Source organism: Epinephelus lanceolatus, chromosome 21, assembly GCF_041903045.1.
Source record: "Epinephelus lanceolatus isolate andai-2023 chromosome 21, ASM4190304v1, whole genome shotgun sequence".
NCBI lineage: Eukaryota > Metazoa > Chordata > Actinopteri > Perciformes > Serranidae > Epinephelus > Epinephelus lanceolatus.
This window is the reverse complement of record NC_135754.1, coordinates 22,243,445-22,263,208: the sequence shown is the minus strand read 5'-3', so window position 1 is coordinate 22,263,208 and position 19,764 is coordinate 22,243,445. Positions and strand designations below refer to the sequence as shown.

The 19,764-nt window shown below is 40.2% G+C and overlaps 1 protein-coding gene across 1 annotated transcript in view; it reads right to left on the bottom strand.

The window, feature by feature from the left end:
• The window catches only part of LOC117259116 (uncharacterized), a 34,858-nt gene that overhangs the window by 11,961 nt on the left and 3,133 nt on the right, over positions 1-19,764 (bottom strand). The window contains exons 8-16 of the mRNA XM_033630349.2: positions 17,085-19,760; positions 15,883-15,956; positions 14,851-14,969; positions 9,485-9,588; positions 8,833-9,038; positions 8,661-8,748; positions 5,662-5,739; positions 5,429-5,469; positions 4,794-4,877 (exon numbers count right to left, since the gene is read on the bottom strand). Coding sequence (XP_033486240.2) covers positions 4,794-4,877; positions 5,429-5,469; positions 5,662-5,739; positions 8,661-8,748; positions 8,833-9,038; positions 9,485-9,588; positions 14,851-14,969; positions 15,883-15,956; positions 17,085-19,760 — 3,470 coding nt within the window. The remainder of the gene's footprint in view (positions 1-4,793; positions 4,878-5,428; positions 5,470-5,661; positions 5,740-8,660; positions 8,749-8,832; positions 9,039-9,484; positions 9,589-14,850; positions 14,970-15,882; positions 15,957-17,084; positions 19,761-19,764) is intronic.

Below are 19,764 nucleotides of genomic sequence, written 5' to 3'. Positions count from 1 at the left end.
GGAAATGCTCTTACTTTCACTATTAAACATAGCCCTGAGTTCTACTGTTGTTTTTCTTCGATTTGATCTCACCAAACATTTAAGTGATCGCCGATCACGATCATTGAGGATTTTTTTCCGGCCACATTTCTTCCTCGAAGACGATGGGTCCCCACTATCCTTCCAGTTTTTAATAATGCGTTGGACAGTTCTTAACCCAATTTTAGTAGTTTCTGCAATCTCCTTAGATGTTTTCTCTGCTTGATGCATGCCAATGATTTGACCCTTCTCAAACAGACTAACATCTTTTCCACGACTACGGGATGTGTCTTTCGACATGGTTGTTTAGGAAATGAGAAGCAACTCATTGCACCAGTTGGGGTTAAATAACTTGTTGCCAGCTGAAAGATAATCGCCCATGCAGTAATTATCCAATAGGAGGCTCGTACCTATTTGCTTAGTTAAATCCAGGTGGCGACTTTTTTTTTGGCCAGGCAGTGTATTAGTTGGTTAAACCAATAAATGCATTATTCATGTATAAGGCCGCTTAACTGTCATGCAGCCGCCTGCCACTAGTGGGAGCTACAGAGCCGTCGGACAGCAGGGATCTCAATGCACACAATATTTTTTTGGGACCGTCTTTGGAACAACCTTCTTCCATCTCTGCAATCATCATCTACATTGACATTCAAAAAGCATCTGAAGAAGACTCTTATTTGCAAAGACTCTTTACACTTAACTGATTTATTTGTAATTTGTTTGTGTTTTTTGTTGTTGTTGTAAATTGTACATCTTTAACAATTTTCTAACACTTCTTAGTCTGGAACTCTTATTCAATCATGTATTCTTCATTTTGACCTTTTTCTTTTTATGTATGATTGTTGTTACTGAATAGGGGAGTTATCTTCATGAGCCATTTTTGGCTTCTAACCTTTCCCGCACAGTGTTCTAACTTTTAATTTCTTTTTCCTGCATTTTCTACACATGTATGTGCAAATAAACTAAACCAAAATTTTGCTTAAAGTTGACATCAGATTGTGACAAATTCCTTTATATGATCATCTACTCCAGGCACGTTACTGCAAGTGCTTACATTACAAACAATGCTACATGTAGCTACTTGCTAACATCTGGGAGACATGTAATCTGGGCAGCCGATGTTGTTTGTTCTCCCTGATTTCAGGTCATATTTCTGCTGGAACATGTCTGGTTGAGTTAAGCTTTTATTGGTGATTTTTTTGCAGTAGAAAGTGACACTAAACACTGTTACGGTCATTTACCGGCTGCAGTGACAGTGCATGGATATTAGGGGTGGAGGAAGAAAATCGATACAGCATTGTATCACGATATTTTTGTGTGGCAATATCGAAACGTCCCACAGTGCCAAGTTTCAATTTTTTCAATTACACAAATTATTAGTATGACAAACACAAATTAAACTTTAGGTAGCCTGCTAGAATAATATAATAAATTGCTTTGTCAGTCCACTAGATAGATTTTGCTGCTGCAAAAAATGGCCGAAGTGAGGTGAACAGACCAAAAACTTTATATTATTAGATAAAATAGACATTGACAAAGTTTTCCTCTGGGGATATAGTTAAAAAAGGTAATATATCACAATATATTTTATTGCAATACTCAGCATATCGTAACATATTTAAAATCACAATAATACTGTATTGTTTACATATTGTGATAATATTGTATCGTGGGTCCTCGGCTGATTCCCACCACTAATGGATACCCTTCAAAAGACCCAGAAATGCTAACGAATCAAGGCACACTGGGCTTTATTTGGGAGGGCAGCTTAAAGAGACAGGCGCTAACACGCAGTGTCCCAGACAGAGGGTGAATACAGATGTTTTTTTTTAACATTTAAAGCACATAAACATGTTCTAGTAGAAACCAAATATACAAGTATGAACCTGAACATGAGGATAAAACGTCCCCCTATAGAAAACCAACTAGTTTTAAACCAGTTTGTTTCAGGTGTTGAAGTGACTTGCCTGACCTCTCCTCCAGGTCTATAATCTGCAGTGTCCTGATAAGTCTGATAGACTGGACTGATGTCAATCATGTAGAAAAAGTCAAGTAGAAATGTCAGTGATTCTGATGAAGGCTGACAGGTGGCTGAAATCAGGAGGAAGTATCTTAAATGCATTTATATTGTAAAAACGAGAGGAGCCTCTTCACTACGTGCTGTATGTTCTGCTCTGTTGTTGGCAGTTTGCTTCACCACCTGTTAAATTACTTTTTAATGGGGGTATCCTCGTGCTACAGTGGTTTAAGAGGCAAATACAACTGCAATGTCCCCTGTATGATTCTGGCAAGAAACCCCTTCCTGTCTCTCTTTACTGCTCTATATAATCAAGGACAAATGCCCAAAATTGTCACTCACTTTAAAGACCCAATACATCATCTGCCAACAGGGGAGGTGAACTTTGTCTTGTTACAGCAACTTCAGTGATTTCTAATGCAGGAGCTGTTGTGTTATGCCAACAGGTTAGCCTAGTTTTGGTGATTGGATTTTAATTAATGCTGCTGATGCTTAGCTGAGGTCACAGCCATCTGTCCTGTCAGACTCCACGGCTAGTCTTTGCCTAGCAATCCTATCCCACTATTTTGTCTTGACTTATTGTGGTTTGGCTGCACCAGGGATGAATTAGCTTGTGCCAGACATCATAAAAGGTCTACTGAGGTAACAGCTCCTCTCAGAATGACTCTCTAACCTGACTGTGGTTACCTGCCCAGGGAGGAAATGCAGACGGTGAGGAGCTAAATCTGTAACAGAGCTGGAACAAATGCTCAAGATTAATGATTTTGTTCAAGTTTCCTAAAATACAGGTTTTATGGATATAAAAAGTTTTAATTAAATGAATGCTCAGATATCTGGACTGTCATTTTTTTCTGATTTCCAAACAGAAACATTTTCTTGCAGTTTGGAGAAGACATAAAACAAATGTTTGCTGATTGGTTCGGTACATAGTTTAGAAACATTTCAGTCAAGTGTGCTGACAGTTGTTTGGCTGTTAGCTGATGTTTTCTGGGCCCCGTCAATAAGTTCTGATCAAACTACACCCATCCAGTCCTGATGAAGCAGATCGGCTAAGTGTTTTACTTTTAAAGTGAAAATCAAAATTAACTTGTCATTATAAAGTAAAAGTTGATTGCTCAATGTAATGGCTATAGAATAATGACACCATTTGCATTTAGATTGCCTCCCTATAAGCCTCGCTTTCACTGTGCAATCCTGTCTGCCACTGGATACGATCTCCAGGGAAAATAAAGGCTTGATTTACAGCACAAAGGAAGTTCGTCAACTTTTGTGCAACCAAAACAGGAAGAGGATGGCGCTTTTGTTTTCCCCAGTAATAATCCACAATTACCAATGCCCAGTAGAAGAGATGGCAGGTCATGGAACAATTGAAGTAACTGTGGACGACAAAATGCAGTGTGTCCTGTGGTGTTGGTAGTTGATCAGGTCTGAGGAAACAGGAAAGCGATCCAGCTGTCTTTGCAACAGCCGCGCTAACAATAATACCACCTTGGAAATGCTATGTGTAGGCATGTGTAGGGATGATTTTCTTTCAGAACTTACACTTGGATTGTTGCTAATTTAATAATAAATATTCTATGTTACAGAAAAATACTGTGGGGAAACTTTGCTGATTTTGAACAAGCTCTGTGTCCTCGCAGTGTATGCAGATGAACGGTGTTTGGCTTTACACAGCTGGTTGAAAGCTGACTAAGTCTCAACTTACAACAAAATTTTATCTAGTTTTATTACAGTGATAATTAGGGATGCACGTGATTACTCCACTGGATAACTGAACGTTGCTACCCTTGCTAGTCAGTGTCAGTTAAACTTATTATTAAGATACTCAGAGAAAAATGGGAGGCACATTTGAAACTAACCAGCTCATTCACGGCTTTACCTCTCTCTGATCCACACACAAACACCAGAAGAACGTTCTCAGACTCAATGGATAGAACTGTGTGCATGCGACCGGTGTAAGTCTGCAGCTGTCTGTGGACGTTTAGTGGGAAAAGTATGTCTGAATCTCACACACACTTGTGGCAGCGTCTTATCCTTGGCTGAACAAGAGAGGAGTGTTTGGGGTCCCAACAAGCTTGGACGTATACGTGTGTGTGTGTCAATTTGTGTGCACACTGATGCGTGAGAGTTACTGTGTGAGTCTGTGTATTATTGAATGGAGATGAGCCTGGATGTTAAATACACAGTAAATAAATGTAATTTGTTAACTTGTATTTATTGAGTTGTAATGTTTTGTAGCACAATATGCAAAGTTCAGAATGCACGGTGCGAAGTGCCAAAAATTTCAGCAGCATTTAAAATATGATTTGGTTATCAAAACATGTGATTAACAATTTTAAATGGTTCTTATGATACACGCAATATTTTTTTCGGACAATGTTAAACCTCATAGATTAAATTTTATGCTTAATCTTGGCTGTCTTTGAGTGTTTTCTCTCTCTTAGACGAGCCGACTAGTCTAAGTTTAAACTTCCATTTAAATGTCAGGGAAATTAGTCATGAGGAACATCCTCATTTATTATTAATTTAAAGGTATCTAACATCTTTAGAAGTGTTATTTTAATGCACAAGTATCAAGTACTGCATACATGTAGATTAGAAGTAAAACATTATAGCTGCAGGTGAGAGAAAAGAGTCACACACTGGCACTGTTAGATTCCTCCGGAAGATCCCTGACTTCAGCGTTCACCTTTGAAGGCTATTTAGATCATGTAAACACTGTATAATAGCAATCCTGTTCAGTGTATAGGGGACTCACGTTATTGTCTTCAGTGGTACGAGCTCTCATGGGGCCCTGGTGGTTTGGTCCATTCACCACGTCACCTCTCACTTCAAAGACGCTCTGATGGAAAACAAAAGCAAATTGACTTCAGTGTGTGTACAGTCAGTAAGTGAACCTCACACACACAGGGGAATAGAACCTTTCCTGTTGCTATGAGCTTTAAAATAAGTGAAGCAATTATTCATTCTTATCTCATAAAAGGACTGACTGTGCTCTGACAGACAGCTAATAATAATATGATTTATTTCGAGGCTCCTTGGAGTCCGCAGAGCATTCTTCAGTTTGACAGAGTTCATCTTATAATTGTGTGGACTATTTCTTTACATGCACTATATGATGCATCAAAATGCTTATAAACTGGCCTGGATGCAGGAGACGTAGTTTTAAACTAATGGCGATGCTAAACAAAGCTTGGCAAAGGATTCTTTTCACACAGCACAGAACCAGATGCAGTGATCGCTACAGCAAATGGATGGCAAATAATCTATGAGGCATCACAGTGAACCACATGAAGAGATTCATCATGCTGCCTTAATTCGACGTCGAGACATACAGAGATGTAACAGGAAGTCACCGGCACACACATTCTCGGCACACACAGGCGAGCGTACCTCATCTAAGAGTTTCTTTTGTTTGAAGCACTCTGAAATCCCTGTGGAGAGGGAACAAAGAAAAAACAACTTATGAGCTCATTGTCAGATGCACAAACACCGCCGCTCTGGTGGCTACTATATTATGTAACGCTCCTTTTATTCCAGCCCCTCGACATCATGCTGTTTTGTATTTAGAGTAATTGTAAACACATCAGTGATGGGGCTTGACAGTGAAGTGAGTCAGGACTTACACTGGAAGCTCACTACCCACTTCCTGCCTGCGATGCCAAGGAAGTACTTGAGTGTGCGCTCGCAGACCAGTTGTTCATCTGGCAGAGGGAAGAAACAGAGACGTGAGAAGACGGACAGAAACACACCTTGATTTGAAACTTTAAATTCAAGTTTACGCGTTAGAAGTGAGGTCTAGGTTCTTGGTGGTTCCAGCAGGGTGTCTACAGCTATCAAACACTTAAATCTAATGTTTTTTTAAGACAGTTCCAAGACAATTAATTCTTTAACCCAAATTTAGGACAGATTTTTGAAGAACTCATCCTTTACTTATTCAAGCGCTGCAGGTGAATATAAAAGAGAAGTAGTATATATATGTGGTTCTGTTCAGACGTCGTTTTTCTACGGGAATATGGTTATTCGAGTGAGTTAAGTTAATCTACGTTCTGCCAAAGGTAAGACTGAGTGTAACGTAAAAAGACAGTTAAGGTTAAATGGTAGGTTTAAAGATTTACATCAGAAATGTGGACGTTCATGTAGAGGAGCTTGACTCATTTCGTTAAAAAGAAATTAAAAGATGAATAAATGAAATAAGATTAAATATTTGTGGCAATTAAGACCTCACAAATTGAAATGTAAGACTTTTTATTTAACGACTTTTAAGGCTTTATATTTATAAAATTAAATTTTAAACATTGTAAAACTTTTTAAGAACCTGCAGACACCCTGTATAGCTACAACCTCGTATACTAATGGCAACGACATGAATAATAAATTGAATAAATACTCAGTATGTGACTCCATTAAAAACTTTCAAGGCCTTATATTTATAAAAATGAATTTAAGACATTTTAAGAACCTGCAGACACCCTGTCCAAATACGGATTCAAAAAGTTGACTACGTTGTACATGCACACTAATATTCCATTATTATTCCGACAATATATGACAATGACAATATAATTATAATTCCGAATGAAACATTTTCCGATTAAGACATGCAGGATATGCCAGAATAAGGGGGGTTTTAGGAGCATTCTTTGGGCACGTAAACAGGGCATTCAGAGTATGCGTCTCAACTGGATAGTTTGCCACAGTTTGTGACACACAGCATCTGCCCTGTTTAGGTTCAGCTCTATGTGCTGTACACAAAACAACCCTCCAAGAGTTTGCAAGGCTGGGGTAGAGATGCATACCCAAAAGAAAACCCCACATTTCTGGTCAGGAGGAAAAACATACCTACTTGGAAACATTATGACTTAGATATCAACAAGTTTTTGGATATGAGCAAATATCACAACACCAACATTTCAAGAAGGTGGCTGAAGAAATGAAAGAGGGAGGCCGAACAAGTCTGCAACGGTGGAAAACTTTGGAAAAATCCTGTTTGGTTGCACAGATGCAAAATGGCACAAGCAGTTCCAGCTGTTCTAATTTTCCATATTTTGACGTGATAAATGACATGTCAGGGCACGGTAATTGGAGTTTGCATGGCTACATGTAAACGTTCGGGAATGTTAGTGAAATATTCACTTTTCATTAGCCAAGTGAACAGCTTAAAATGAATATTGTCTTTTTGGAATAAAGACAAAAAACTGAATATTTTGTGCATGTAAACGTAGTCTGTATGTTAGAATGAGAATCTCATTTATTTGCTTTGCTTTTGGAAGTTGCATTGGTGTTTTTTTGAGCATAACATAAATAATAAGAGAAAATAAAAGCAGAAGCAAGGAGTACAAATGTCAAGAAACAGATATAAATTAGAAAAGAATTACAATAAAAAAAAAAATATGTACAATATATCTATTTTAAAATTAACAGCTGATCAGTTTTAGAAGCAGCAGTTTGGTGCAAAATATTAACCAGGGGATGTGCAAAATGTCCTGAGTTAGTTTGTGGCGTAGACAGACAACCTCAGGGTCAATCCTCTTTTCCTTTTTTGCAGAATGGTCACGCATTGTAGAACGCAGATAAAAACAGTGTGTAGAAAGGAATACCTGTACACTCTTATAGACACTGAAAGTTTTCATCTGACGCAAAATAAAGCACAATTTATGACTATAACCACTGCCCACTCTTCCCAGAAATTACTTTTTTAATATGTTATCACTTATGCTGTTTACATTTTAATTACTCAGGTAAATCCTTGTTTTAATGTTTTGTAAAGAACTATAAATGAGCACCTCTTCTGCACCGCACCAACACTTCAGGGATGAACACAGCCTAGAACTGAGAAGCGCTTCACATCACGGTTGATCAGCAGGTCTGAGGTTATCTTTCCTCCAAGAAATATAGTGATTATCTTTTGATTTGTATTCCAGGCAGGGCTTAACTGCCCGCTATTGATGCGCCTTAAACACACAACTTCATTCCAAATGATTATTATTTCATGCTAATGGTTAGGATGGGAAACCTCCTGCTCCCTCCCAACCTTTAACCACAAAGATCAAGAGTCCCAGCGTTCCCATTTTTTCGTTACCCGGGAAACAGCTGCCATTTAAAAAAAAAAAAAACCTTCTTAAACAGTGACAGTTAATATGGTGCTTTGGAGACAGCAAGCTCTGAAATTAAAAATAATCTATCAGAGAGGGTAATTAGCAACAAGCAGATGAATGGAGGAGAGAGTGCGTGGGTGGGAGAGAAACAGAGAGCTTATCTCTTAGGAGCGCTTTAAAAGACGCACAAAACAAGCTGTAACTACATGTAAAAAAGAAAATGTACTTCTGGAAATTCAAATGTTTCTGCTCGAGAAAATATTGAGAAACAGGACTGAGAAGATTTTCAATGGCAGCTTCAACTGCTCGACTGCGTATCAAGCCACGTCCAGTGGATTAAATCAGACTGCAGTGTTCACAGCTCCACCTTTTAGTTCCAGATCTGTGTGCTAGGGACCCCAACAGAGGGGGGGGACCAAAAATGGGGACAGTATGGAACGGTCCCATTGGTACCATCCACAACTTTTCACAGTGGAAACTGAAAAAAAAAAAAGGCGAACTGAACTGCACTGACTACTACTACTCACCTGTGTGCATTATGATATGGGTCACCTCCGGCGTCACCTGGGAAACCACACGGGCACCAACTCGCTTGGCAAACTTTTTCACCATTATCTACAGGAAACAACATCTGACTGGTTAATGTGTCCTGATATGTCTTAATAAACACATATATTGATTGACTGGGTGAGTGGGCACCTGTTCATTGGGGCCTAATCCAGATGACGCAAGCACCATTTTAGCTTTGCTTCTATCTTTCGGAGGACTGTTATTTTCTTTGTCCTCTTGCCCATCTGTCGGTGAACCATTGCTCTTTAATGTTCTGACTGCTGAACTTGAACAGGGCGTCTTAGTGGCTCCGGTGCCTCTTACACTTGTCTCTGTGTGTGTAGAGCGCTGCACAGCTGAAAAGAAAGAGAAAGCAAACCCATTAAAAAAAGAGTCAGCAGCAGTCAGACTGAACTTAATCTGATCAGACCCAATTCTCTTTAAACAGGGTGTCTTTATATAAACACATTTTTGCCTCGCAGAGCTTAACTTTCATTAACCACACAGCCAAGCTACCATGCACCAGACAAAACCTCACTGGTATACTAAAAACATTTTGAGAAGCAATTAAGAGCTGCTATCTCCAAGTGGAAGTTGCAATATAGACCTTTATATCTGTATTTGCAGAATCCTGGTGGAATCATCAGATTTAGGGGGAAAAGAGATTAAAAACAAAGTCTCAAAATGTGTTTTTCAGCTCATGTGCTTCTGCTTTTAATTAAAATGCATTTAATCTTTCATAAAATAACACATTTTTCCAGCATTTCTCGCATTCTTTCCAGCACTACACCAGGAGACTTACCCATCTCTGCAGTGCTGTGTTGCTTCGACACATTGGGCTGCGTGACCCCTTTGCCATCAGATGGTCTTGTGCTGGAGTCTTGCTCTGCTTCTGGAACAGTTTCCCTGCAGAGGAGGAATGTGCATTAACTTTAGAAGAAAATTAGACAACTTGGTGTAGATGGTGGGTTCAACTTCCAAAGCAACTGGAGAGATGCACTGTGCTGATCTGCAAGGTCGGCACTGGGACACATCAAGGCATTTTATAAGGCATTTAATATTTATCTGTATTTTATTTTAAGTATCTGCAGGTGGACCACTGCGCTAAAGGGCTGCTGTTTTCTGCAAACTGCATTTGAACTTCAGTATTTTCTTCATGCTGGAGATGAAGGACGTCAGACCAAATCCCATTCAAACACGCTCAACAACAGGTTGGACACTCCCCTCTTAATGGCTACTACTCAGAACAACATACAACACTACAAAGCACTACCAGAACCAAATAAATTAAGAAGTAGAGGACAGGTTACTTAACGGAGAAGGTTTCAGCCGTCATACATGTCTTAACTGATTTGGCTTTACTAATTTGAGGAGGGGTTTTCTCAGATTACTGTGCAGTCAGCAAGTATCGGGACAGTGACACACTGTTTATAATATCTGGGGCAGTGGTACCCAAGTAGCTGTCCGTAAGTCACTCACTCTACGGCAGGAAACAGGACTTCAAAATTAAAGCTCTGTGCCAGAAATTCACTGTACTTGAAGTTTTTTAGAAACTTTACATGTTTGTGAGTCACTTGCAGTTCATTCAGAATGGACCCGGGACACACTTTTGGACCATGACCCACCAGTTTAAAAAACATACACATGCATATGCTCGGTAGTGCACATGAAGTTTGAAGTACAGAAAATATACTGTGCAGGGCTGCTAACTCTCACACATTGAACGTCAGGCTCACGCAACTGACACTTCGCACACTTTCACACTTAAAGTCCATTTTCTCACATGATGAAAATTAATTTAGAGGCAAACCGTCCAACCATCCAGGGTGTACCCCACCTCTTGGCCAATATCAGTTGGGATAGGCTAACAGGATACACGTTTACAGATAATCAATGAATAAAGACAGAAGAGACAGAAGAGCACAACCCAGTCAAGCCAATGGCTTGGATTCTGATGCACATGTATATGTGCCATTTCGGTACCAGTACATGGAGCGGCCAAAGAGGACCAAGACAGACTCCCATTACGACAATAATTTATACACAATAAGTCCTATTGAATATGTGACATCATCAAAGAAGTCCTAATATGATTTTTTTTTTTAATAAAAAAGAGATTTGCTTAAAAGTGTAATGGATTTGTGCTCAAAATGTTCCCATGACCACATTAAACTGGAAGTGGTTTCACAGCACATTCCTGTACTGGGAAAGTTGGCTCCAATTATAATGTCACACACTGAAAATGATCTCATTTTTAAACTCTAATAATGAATAAATGTTTTCCTTCAGAGGTTTTGCAAAAAAAAAAGAAGTCAAATACACCAAATGTAAAACAAAAGCAGGTGCATGAACTTTTAAAAGTGACATGACCGATGTGTGTGCACACAAAAAAGTATTTCAAGCCCTGACATCTGACATAAAACTGTCTCCTGATATCAGAGGGTGAAAGTAACAGGTCAAGGTAACATCTCTTAAAGTCAATATTTGGTTGTAAATCCTTCGCAGTGAATGATTATCTAAAGTCTTTGATCCACAAACATCAGCAGACTCATAATCTCCTCCTGTGCGGCTCTGACTCCAGCCGTACTCACTTGTTGCTTGTTTCAATCTCAGTGAGTGAAAGACGTGAAAAAACCTGGGTTATCTTGTCTGCATGTTTGGGGTCATTATCCTGCTGCACTGTTCTAAAATAAGGTGATTATGTGCCCCTAAAGCTGAATAACAACTATTTAAACTCACTGTCACTGTTTCATTTTAAATCAAATATGCAGGAGTGGAGCCAAAGCAATAAAAACTCAGCATTGTCTTTACAATCTTTGACTGCACTGCGCAGTTATATGAGGTAGGAAGATGTAAATGTGGGATCAGGACTCGGTATTGGCAGAAGCTCTGTATCAAATTACTCATGCCTTTTGTTATCAGTAGATTAAAGTTATTTTAGAACTCACACGGATAAAGTTTTAGAAGTTCTTTTCCTTTGGGTTTGTTCCTTTCGGCAGAAATACTGACACTGGCAGCGAGCCTGCATTTAAATTACCTGCGCCAGAGTCATAATGGCTCATTGAAAACTTGTCATATACTCCAGCGCCGACCATTCTTTCTGATTTCACCAGTGCGCTCACGGAATATTTGCTTTTTAATTTAGAACTTGTACAGCTAAAGCCCTCCTTGTTTTCATCCGCCGTCTTTTTCCATCTCCTCCTCCCTCTCGCCTGGAGGACAGCACTTAGAAGCCTGCGAGGCGAGAGGTTGGGGAGGGAGCAGTCAAGCGGGAGAGATAAATTACTGTGGCAACACAAGTTTCCCTCTAAGTGCTCTAAATGACATATAAGATGCAGTCAGTAATGACTTTTTTTATTCTCCACAGCATAAGCAGATTCTGGGTTCATTAGTGAGATTATCCGCCTGTCCTCTTGAGATGCATCACCCTCTGAGAACGAGACTAGTAGCGACGCACACAAACACTCGCTAACTTTCTCCTTCACTTACAGACTGAAAGAGACCAATTACATGCCACTTGCTCCAGTTATTGTTCTGCTTAATATGGCGGTATTGAAATATGGCTCAATTTAAAATGTATTAACAATGTATACAGTCCTCTGAGGAGAGAAATACAACACACTGAGGCTGATATTATTTCACTTGATTTGTTATGGAAGTCACGTTTGATATAAAGGATCGTCACAGCTGATTGTTTAACGGGCCTACTGACTAACAACACACCGGCCGCTGGCTGAAGATTCACAGTTAATGGCTAGATATGAAAGTGTTACTGATTTCTCATCTAACTCTGTGCCAGGAAGTGATGAAACGCACTTCCCAGAATGCCCAACTACTTTAAATTTACACATACTTTATAGGCACTGACAATCACCACAAATACTTGTACATAATGATGCCCATGATGGGACCAGTTAGATCGCACACATGATGACCAATCTCTGTCAATGACCACATTATCAGACGGATGAATACAGAGAAGACAGTTACCCTGCAGAACGAGTTTCAAACTGTCCAGGTCCTGAGAATCATTAAGCTGTGATATTATGTAATGATTTCCAGCAGACTGCAAACAATTATTTAATGTTGGGAGACAAGCTCTCTTGTTTTTAGGGCTGCCCCCTAATAGTCTACTAAATATTAGTCGACTAGACAGGTCATTCGTCGGCAAGATTTCATTGGTCACATAGTCGCAGAAAAACAAAAGAGGTGCAGGGCTACCCAGAGCTTTACATCTGTCCCACAGACGATAGACATACACACTTACAACTAGCACCCAGTGCCCAACCTCGTGCTTTCCAGGCGGCTAAAGACGCAGCATGTGTGCGGCCCCTAATTTCCAGGGCTGGTACCTGCAGTTATTCCACAGGCTAGTTAATAACATGTTGGGCAGGAAATCCAAAGTGTGGGATCATTTTGAGAAGGTGAAGGACGAACCCAAGGTGATATGTAAACTCATCTTCACTGGTCGACTACAAACATGACGTATCATCTAAAACATGTCAGTAGCTACATGCCCATTAGCCACTTAGCACAATCATTACTGCTTTGCCGACAGCGTCATTAACAGGCGGCTCGCTCAGTGTGTGACGTGCACTTGTAGATAAAATATAGGCCTATATTAATGAAGGTTCATTAGTACGGTTTTGTATTTCTCTGTAATGTAGCACAGTGTTAACAATGACCCTAAAGGATGACTACTGGTCGACCTATATGCTTTCATGTTAGACAGGCAGTTGGGAGAAATTTTCCCCAGAGCTTTCTACCAAAAAGGTATCTTTTGGTTAAGGTTAAAAAAAAAGTCGTGGTTTGGGTTAACATGAATGGATTTTTTTAAGTGCTTTTGGGGAGAAAGCCTACAAGGAAAACTTCTCCCATGTATGTTAGACAGCAGATAAAGCAGCGTTTACTGGCAGTTTGACTGTGGTTGCACACAGGGTTGTACCACAGTTCGAAGCTTCATTCATAACGCTGACATTTGAATTCTAAATCAACATTCAACTGCTGCGCAGCTTTTTTTTTTGGCATGTGTATTCATTCTGTTAAACCTGGTACTTCTGCACAGTTGCAGATAGAGACTATTATACTATTTCTAGAATTAAAATTCAGTAGTGGCTGCCTATGATTGTTTCTGACTGACGTGATCCAATAAAATCCAATAACTTCAAAGTGTTGTAAAGTCCAAAAGTCCAAATTTAATTTAAAAAAAATCCCAACATGTTTTTATCCAACAAAATATTCTGCTCCAATTGATTTTAGCCCTTAACTGTGGTCAAAACACTGTTTGCGCTCCATCTTGCCACATACAAAGGAAGGCACGCACCTGTATTAATGGGGCAGTCTAGTAGCAATCTACCAGTACCATAAATTACATTTATTCATTTAAAAAAGTTGATTTAATTAAATTTAAAAAAAAAACAACCTAACTTTATTCAGATTGAGGATTTTGTTTGAGAATTTTTTTAAGTCAATGACATCATAATATATGACAACAGATGTTCAAAGCTTCATTTGAACACCTCAGTAGAAGGTTCGAATGTAAAAAAAAATGACATGTAGTGAAGCCCTAGTTGTACATGATACCTTTTGTTTCAATGGGACAGTTTAGTTTTCCCACCACAGAAATCAAGCTTAACCAAAGCACACATGTAGTATTTTATGTACTTTTTTTTCTGGCTAACAATATTGCTTTGAAGTACATATATAAATATACAAAAGATGTTACTTGATAGTTATTTCATTTACTTTCAGATATTTAAAATCAGATATCACGATATGTTTGACCAAATACCTGGATACTGCAAAGATATTGTAGAGTACACTATTCAAAATATTCACACAATGACATGTTTGATATATAATCATCAGTAATGTGGATATAATGTGTACGAGGTTCAAGGAAATTAGCAGAACAGCTAGGACAGTCTCATAAGTTCAGAAAATTACATCATTTTTACTGTAATGCAGCCTTTAAAACCAGGAAAAGACAACGCATACAATATTATGATATCCAGAATCTAAGAGGACATCTAGTCTCATATCACAATATTGCTATAAAATGGATATATAGCCCTTCTCTACTTCCATTATATACACATATTTTCAATTTTGCCTATTAGATAAATGAAATTATATCAGGAGAGAGTAAAAACGTCATGTTTTACTAACCGGTCTGTTTTTGAGGGCGCCTCTTTTGCAGGACTGTCTTCCTTCTCCTGAAGCACCTCTGACACCAGAGCCATCAACTTCTCCAACCTCACCAGCTCCTTCTGCATTTCGATCTTTTGCTGACAGAGAAAACATCTTGTAATTGTACAAATTAGTCATACACTTTAATACAAACACAGGGGGGAGATAAGTAGAAAAGGATGGGGACACAAACTGGCTGCACATTTGGTGTCTTGCTTTGACGTATGAAAACAATAGCAACTGTCAATCAGTGAGGACGAACCGACACTCAGCCGGTTAGTCACCGCTAGAAGGATATGGATGCTTTTTCAGCACGTAGTGAGGAGAGGACGTGGCAGAATGAGAGAGGGAGAAGGTGATTATATAATATTTAAGATATATGAAGAGCCATCTGAAAGCTAAAGAGAGAGAAGTGACAACAGCTTGTGCAACTGGTGCTGGTTTGGAAGAACAGAATGTTTGCTTTAAAGGGCGTTTCAACGCTTTGCTGGACTAATACTTTGAATTTTATCCCTAAAGTTAAGAGCGCACATGCATTGATTATGTCCACGGGCGCACAAAACACGCAGCACAATAATAACAAACGTCTGTGGAGGCTGAGACGTGTGTGTAATCTTGGGCCCTTTCTAAACCCCAGGGTGTGAAACTTAAACTCCAAGTCAAAGACAGTCGACAGATAAAAGTGAGAGCGCTGGAAGATGGATGAGGTAGAAAACAAGAATCATCTCCTAGGCGGCATTTCCTCTAACTTAAATGAAATGCAATTTAGAAAGCTGCTGAGGGGGACATTTTTTACTCAGCAAGGTAGTCTGTCATCCAGGAGCTGACAGTTTAGTTTGGGGAAAGTGTAGGGGCTGCCCTCTATAGGGCGTAACGTGATGGTGCATCACTTGGAGCACAATGAGAACAGGTCTAGAGAGTGTTAAAATTCTCTATGAAAAATCTTTGTCAGGAATCAAAGGTTGCAGCACACTCTGAGTAAAATGTAATTGAGAAAATAACTATATCTACCTGTGTGACAAGGACCTCACTTGAAAACTGTGATGATTCCATGGAAACGTTGATGTCATTTACTGGGGCATCACCTGCAGAGGAAATAATCCAATTGCTTTCTGTCAAAACACTTGAGAATGAGGTGTTTCTTTGCCCACAACCCACAAACACTCAAATTATAAGAGTGGGGAAACAACAGAGCAAGCTTTGGCAGATAAATACAGGGTTCCTGCACCTTTTGAACATCGAATTTAAGCACTTTTTACAGGCTTTCTTGGCCCAATTCCCTCAAATTTAAGGACCCGACATGCGGATCAAGATCAATTACTGTGACAACACTGAGAATTTTTATAATAAGAACTGGCAGAACTCACAGAGGCTTACAGTCAACAAGTAAAAAGAAAGAGTCTTGAATGTGTGAACACTTAATTGTGCTGTGTTTGCGTTGGAACTCAATACTTTTAAAGTATCTACCAAAATAACCCAGTGCCAAGTAATATCAGAACTTCTCCAGTCAAACACCACCTGCATTTTATCATTTTTGTACCCAGATTTAGAAACGAAACTAAGACTATTTGCATGGTTTTGCTCACAGCTAACCACCGCAAGCTTTCTTTGATTTAAATATGACATGTGACTGGCCCACTGTTGCAGCAGCCACAACCCCATACAGTCTGTGGTGTGGTTAAGTCGAGCGCGGTGTATTTGACGGAGTTGGCAGTTCAGCATGCCGATATGCCACCAAAACGTTTGAAAGTACGGCTGTGCTACATGCCTGTGGCATTTGGTGACATCTTAAGCAAATGAAGTATTGGTATCGTCATTTTTTAACTGATACCCATCCCTAGTTACAGTGATGTCAGACATACATACATTCAAGCACTTTCATTGACACATCTGACATCTATTGTTGTCCTTGTTGTTTTTTTTTGTTCAAATTCACAAACTTTCAAAGGTTTTAAGGACCTGTGGGCAGTGGTGTAGTGGTAGTTGATGAGGTGAGTGTACTACTAGAAGAAGGACGTGGGTATACTCTCCGAAATATTCTAATGGCTTTTTGTCTGTAAAAGGACAGAATAAGAAGTGTGTATACCCTCCACTACACTACTGCCCATAGGCACCCTGCTAACAACAATAGAGAAGACTTATTGTACTGCTTTATCTCAGCAGGCTGCCAGCCTAAAAATAAAAACTATTCTTGTTGCTGAGAAACAACTTACATTCATCTGGCGTGCCAAACAGGTCCACAGACGCTTGGCTGGAGTTAACACAGTCGGGGCTGGGGCACGGAGGTGGACGGCTCAGCTGTTCTGCTTCACCCTCACATCTATTAGCTCTACTGCAGTCTCCCTGATCCTCTGTCACAGCACAGGGAGGAGCTGATGTTCCGAAAATTTCTTTCAAAGTTGGTAATCCCTCTTCACTGCAGTCTGACTCGGATGACGATTCGAGCCTCCTTGTCTTCTTCCTTGGCACGCTCTTGATGGAGGAATGGGAGCTGAGCTCTCCGCTACCACAACTGTTTGACTTTGCTTCATGGATAGTTTGTCCAACTGGTCCTCCGAGGCCATCGGGAGTTAAAGAGGACTCTGTGTTTAAAACATTTTCAGTGATGCCGACTGAATGTTTTCCAACGTCTCTTATCTCTGTCCCTTTGCCAGCATTCCTCACGGTACAATCAAGCTGACTCTCTTTGATTTGAGAACACTTTGAGGGTTCATTTAGCTCCTCATGTTCAGTGGCGACGAAGCAGAGCCCAGAATCTACTACTTGGGGCACAACAGAAAGATGAGGACTTCCTGTTTCACGCTTTGACACTTTATTAGGAGTGAGGGTGCTGCTGACACTATTCCTGGAGACACAGATACCACCAACGCTGTCCTGACCTGAACAACTGCTATCAGGGATGGAGGCTTCAACCACCTCTTGATCTGGTTTCTCAACAGCTGGTTTTCCTTTCAGGGCAGGTGATGTAGACGGGGATATCAAATCACTGCAAACTGAGCTTTCGTGGTCTCTTAATGCCTCTTGGTTGGTGATTTCAGATGCTTTTGTGTACATCTGATCTTCTACTTCAGCAGCCTGCACGTTTTCTTGGTCCAAACTTCGGCTCTTTTTCACGTTTGGGCCGCCAAGATGGAAAGATTTCCTTTTGGTGGCTTTGAAGCTCTTGAGCAGTTGCTCAGTGTCCAGCTCGCTGTCATTCTTATCCTCCTCATTTTCTGTTTCTGCACACTTTGTCTCGTTGGCGAATGTTTCCAAATGAATACTGTTTGGGAAATGATTTATTGGAGTGTCACTTTCAAATGTTGGACCTACCATGGCCGTTTCAGCTGGACTTGTGGAGTTTGGGACCACAGGGACATGCCAAGCAGAACTAGCTTCAGACAAAGTTTTAGCATTTGGCACTTCAGCAATGGACTCTTTAACATCTTCTGTTGAAGATGCTCTCTCACTGGATTCCATGTTTTCTATTCCTCCTAAGTCTTCATCATAAATACATCCGTTTCTTTCAGCCACCTTTGTTGTGTTTCCATTCTTAGGTGATGCTGTTTGATCCAAAGTTCCATCTTTAGCTTTGTCTGACTGCTTTGCAACATTCCTGTCTTTTTTAGCTATACTGGCTTTCAAGTTTGCTTTCTTGTGACCTTCCTGGACCTCCTCAACAAAGTGTTGAAGTCTTCTACTTCTCCTGGTGCTCCTAGCAACAGGGATATCTTGGTCCTCGCTGCTGGGGTAATTCTCAATATGAACCTGAATTTCCTCTGACCTGGGTCTGGTCTCAGGACTGGTTTCTCCATTTTGAACTCCAACCAGAACAAGAGGTTTAGGCACTCTGGCAGGCTTGCCTTTTTCTGACCTCATGTTCTTACACTTCCTCTTCTCAGTCTTTTTTTGCTCTGTACTTTCTGACTTTGCCTGCTCTTGCAAATCACTGTCGACCTGCTGCAGAGTGTTAGGCCTCTTTCTCTTTGAGTTTCTGCCTGGTTGCTTTCGTTCAATATCAGACGCTGGACAGAGATCCTCATCTTTGCTATTGTCTTTGTCACTTTCTGGCAAGTTGCTTGCCTCTTCCCTGTCGTTGTCTATATCATTTTCCTCCATCTGTTCTACTTCTTTAAAAATGTCACTGCTGGTTTCATTTACTTTTTCTATCATTTGCTGTTCTTCCTCTATGTCACCTTCACTTTTATCGTCAGAGCTTGTTTTCTCGATGACAGCAGCAGGAGTGAGAGTGTTCTTTTTTTGGGTGGCCACTTGTGTTTCTCCTGTTGTTGAAGGCTCAGCAAAAACATTAAGTGGAGGAGAGATAGCCCTGGTCCCTCTTCGCCCTCGTCTGTACACAGCCCCAAACACCTGATCTTCGAGGGCTTTAGCACGATCCACTCTCCCAAGATTCAAATCAATGTTGTGTTGCTTGATATCTATCGTTGAAGCGGAAGAGCTGCTGTCAGAGTCCTCGTCGTCTTCATCAGGTTTCTCTAACTCAAGACTTTCTTCTGTTGGAACCTTCATAAGCCACTCAGCGACTTTCTGTAGACTTTTCTTCTGTTTCTCCCCAAGAATCTTGTCAGACTCTGAATCCTTTTTACGCTTCTTCCTCGAGGACTTTCTTAAAGGTTCTTGTTCAGTCTCATCTGGAGTCAATGGTAGATGAACGGAGGCTTTCTCCAATTTGCGGGATTCAATTTTACCTCTAGTTTTGTGTGTTGATGTTGCATTTTCCACAACTTCTGACATGTCAATTTCTGCTGGGTCCAAATTATCTGTAGAGCTGTGCACTTTCCTATCAGACGTTGGTGGTGCATCCCCGAGGCCACTGTCCAGGCCTTCATTTTGTGTCATCAAAGGACTTGTGTCTTCAAGTCCCATCAGTCTAGCAAATCCATTCTGAGCTGA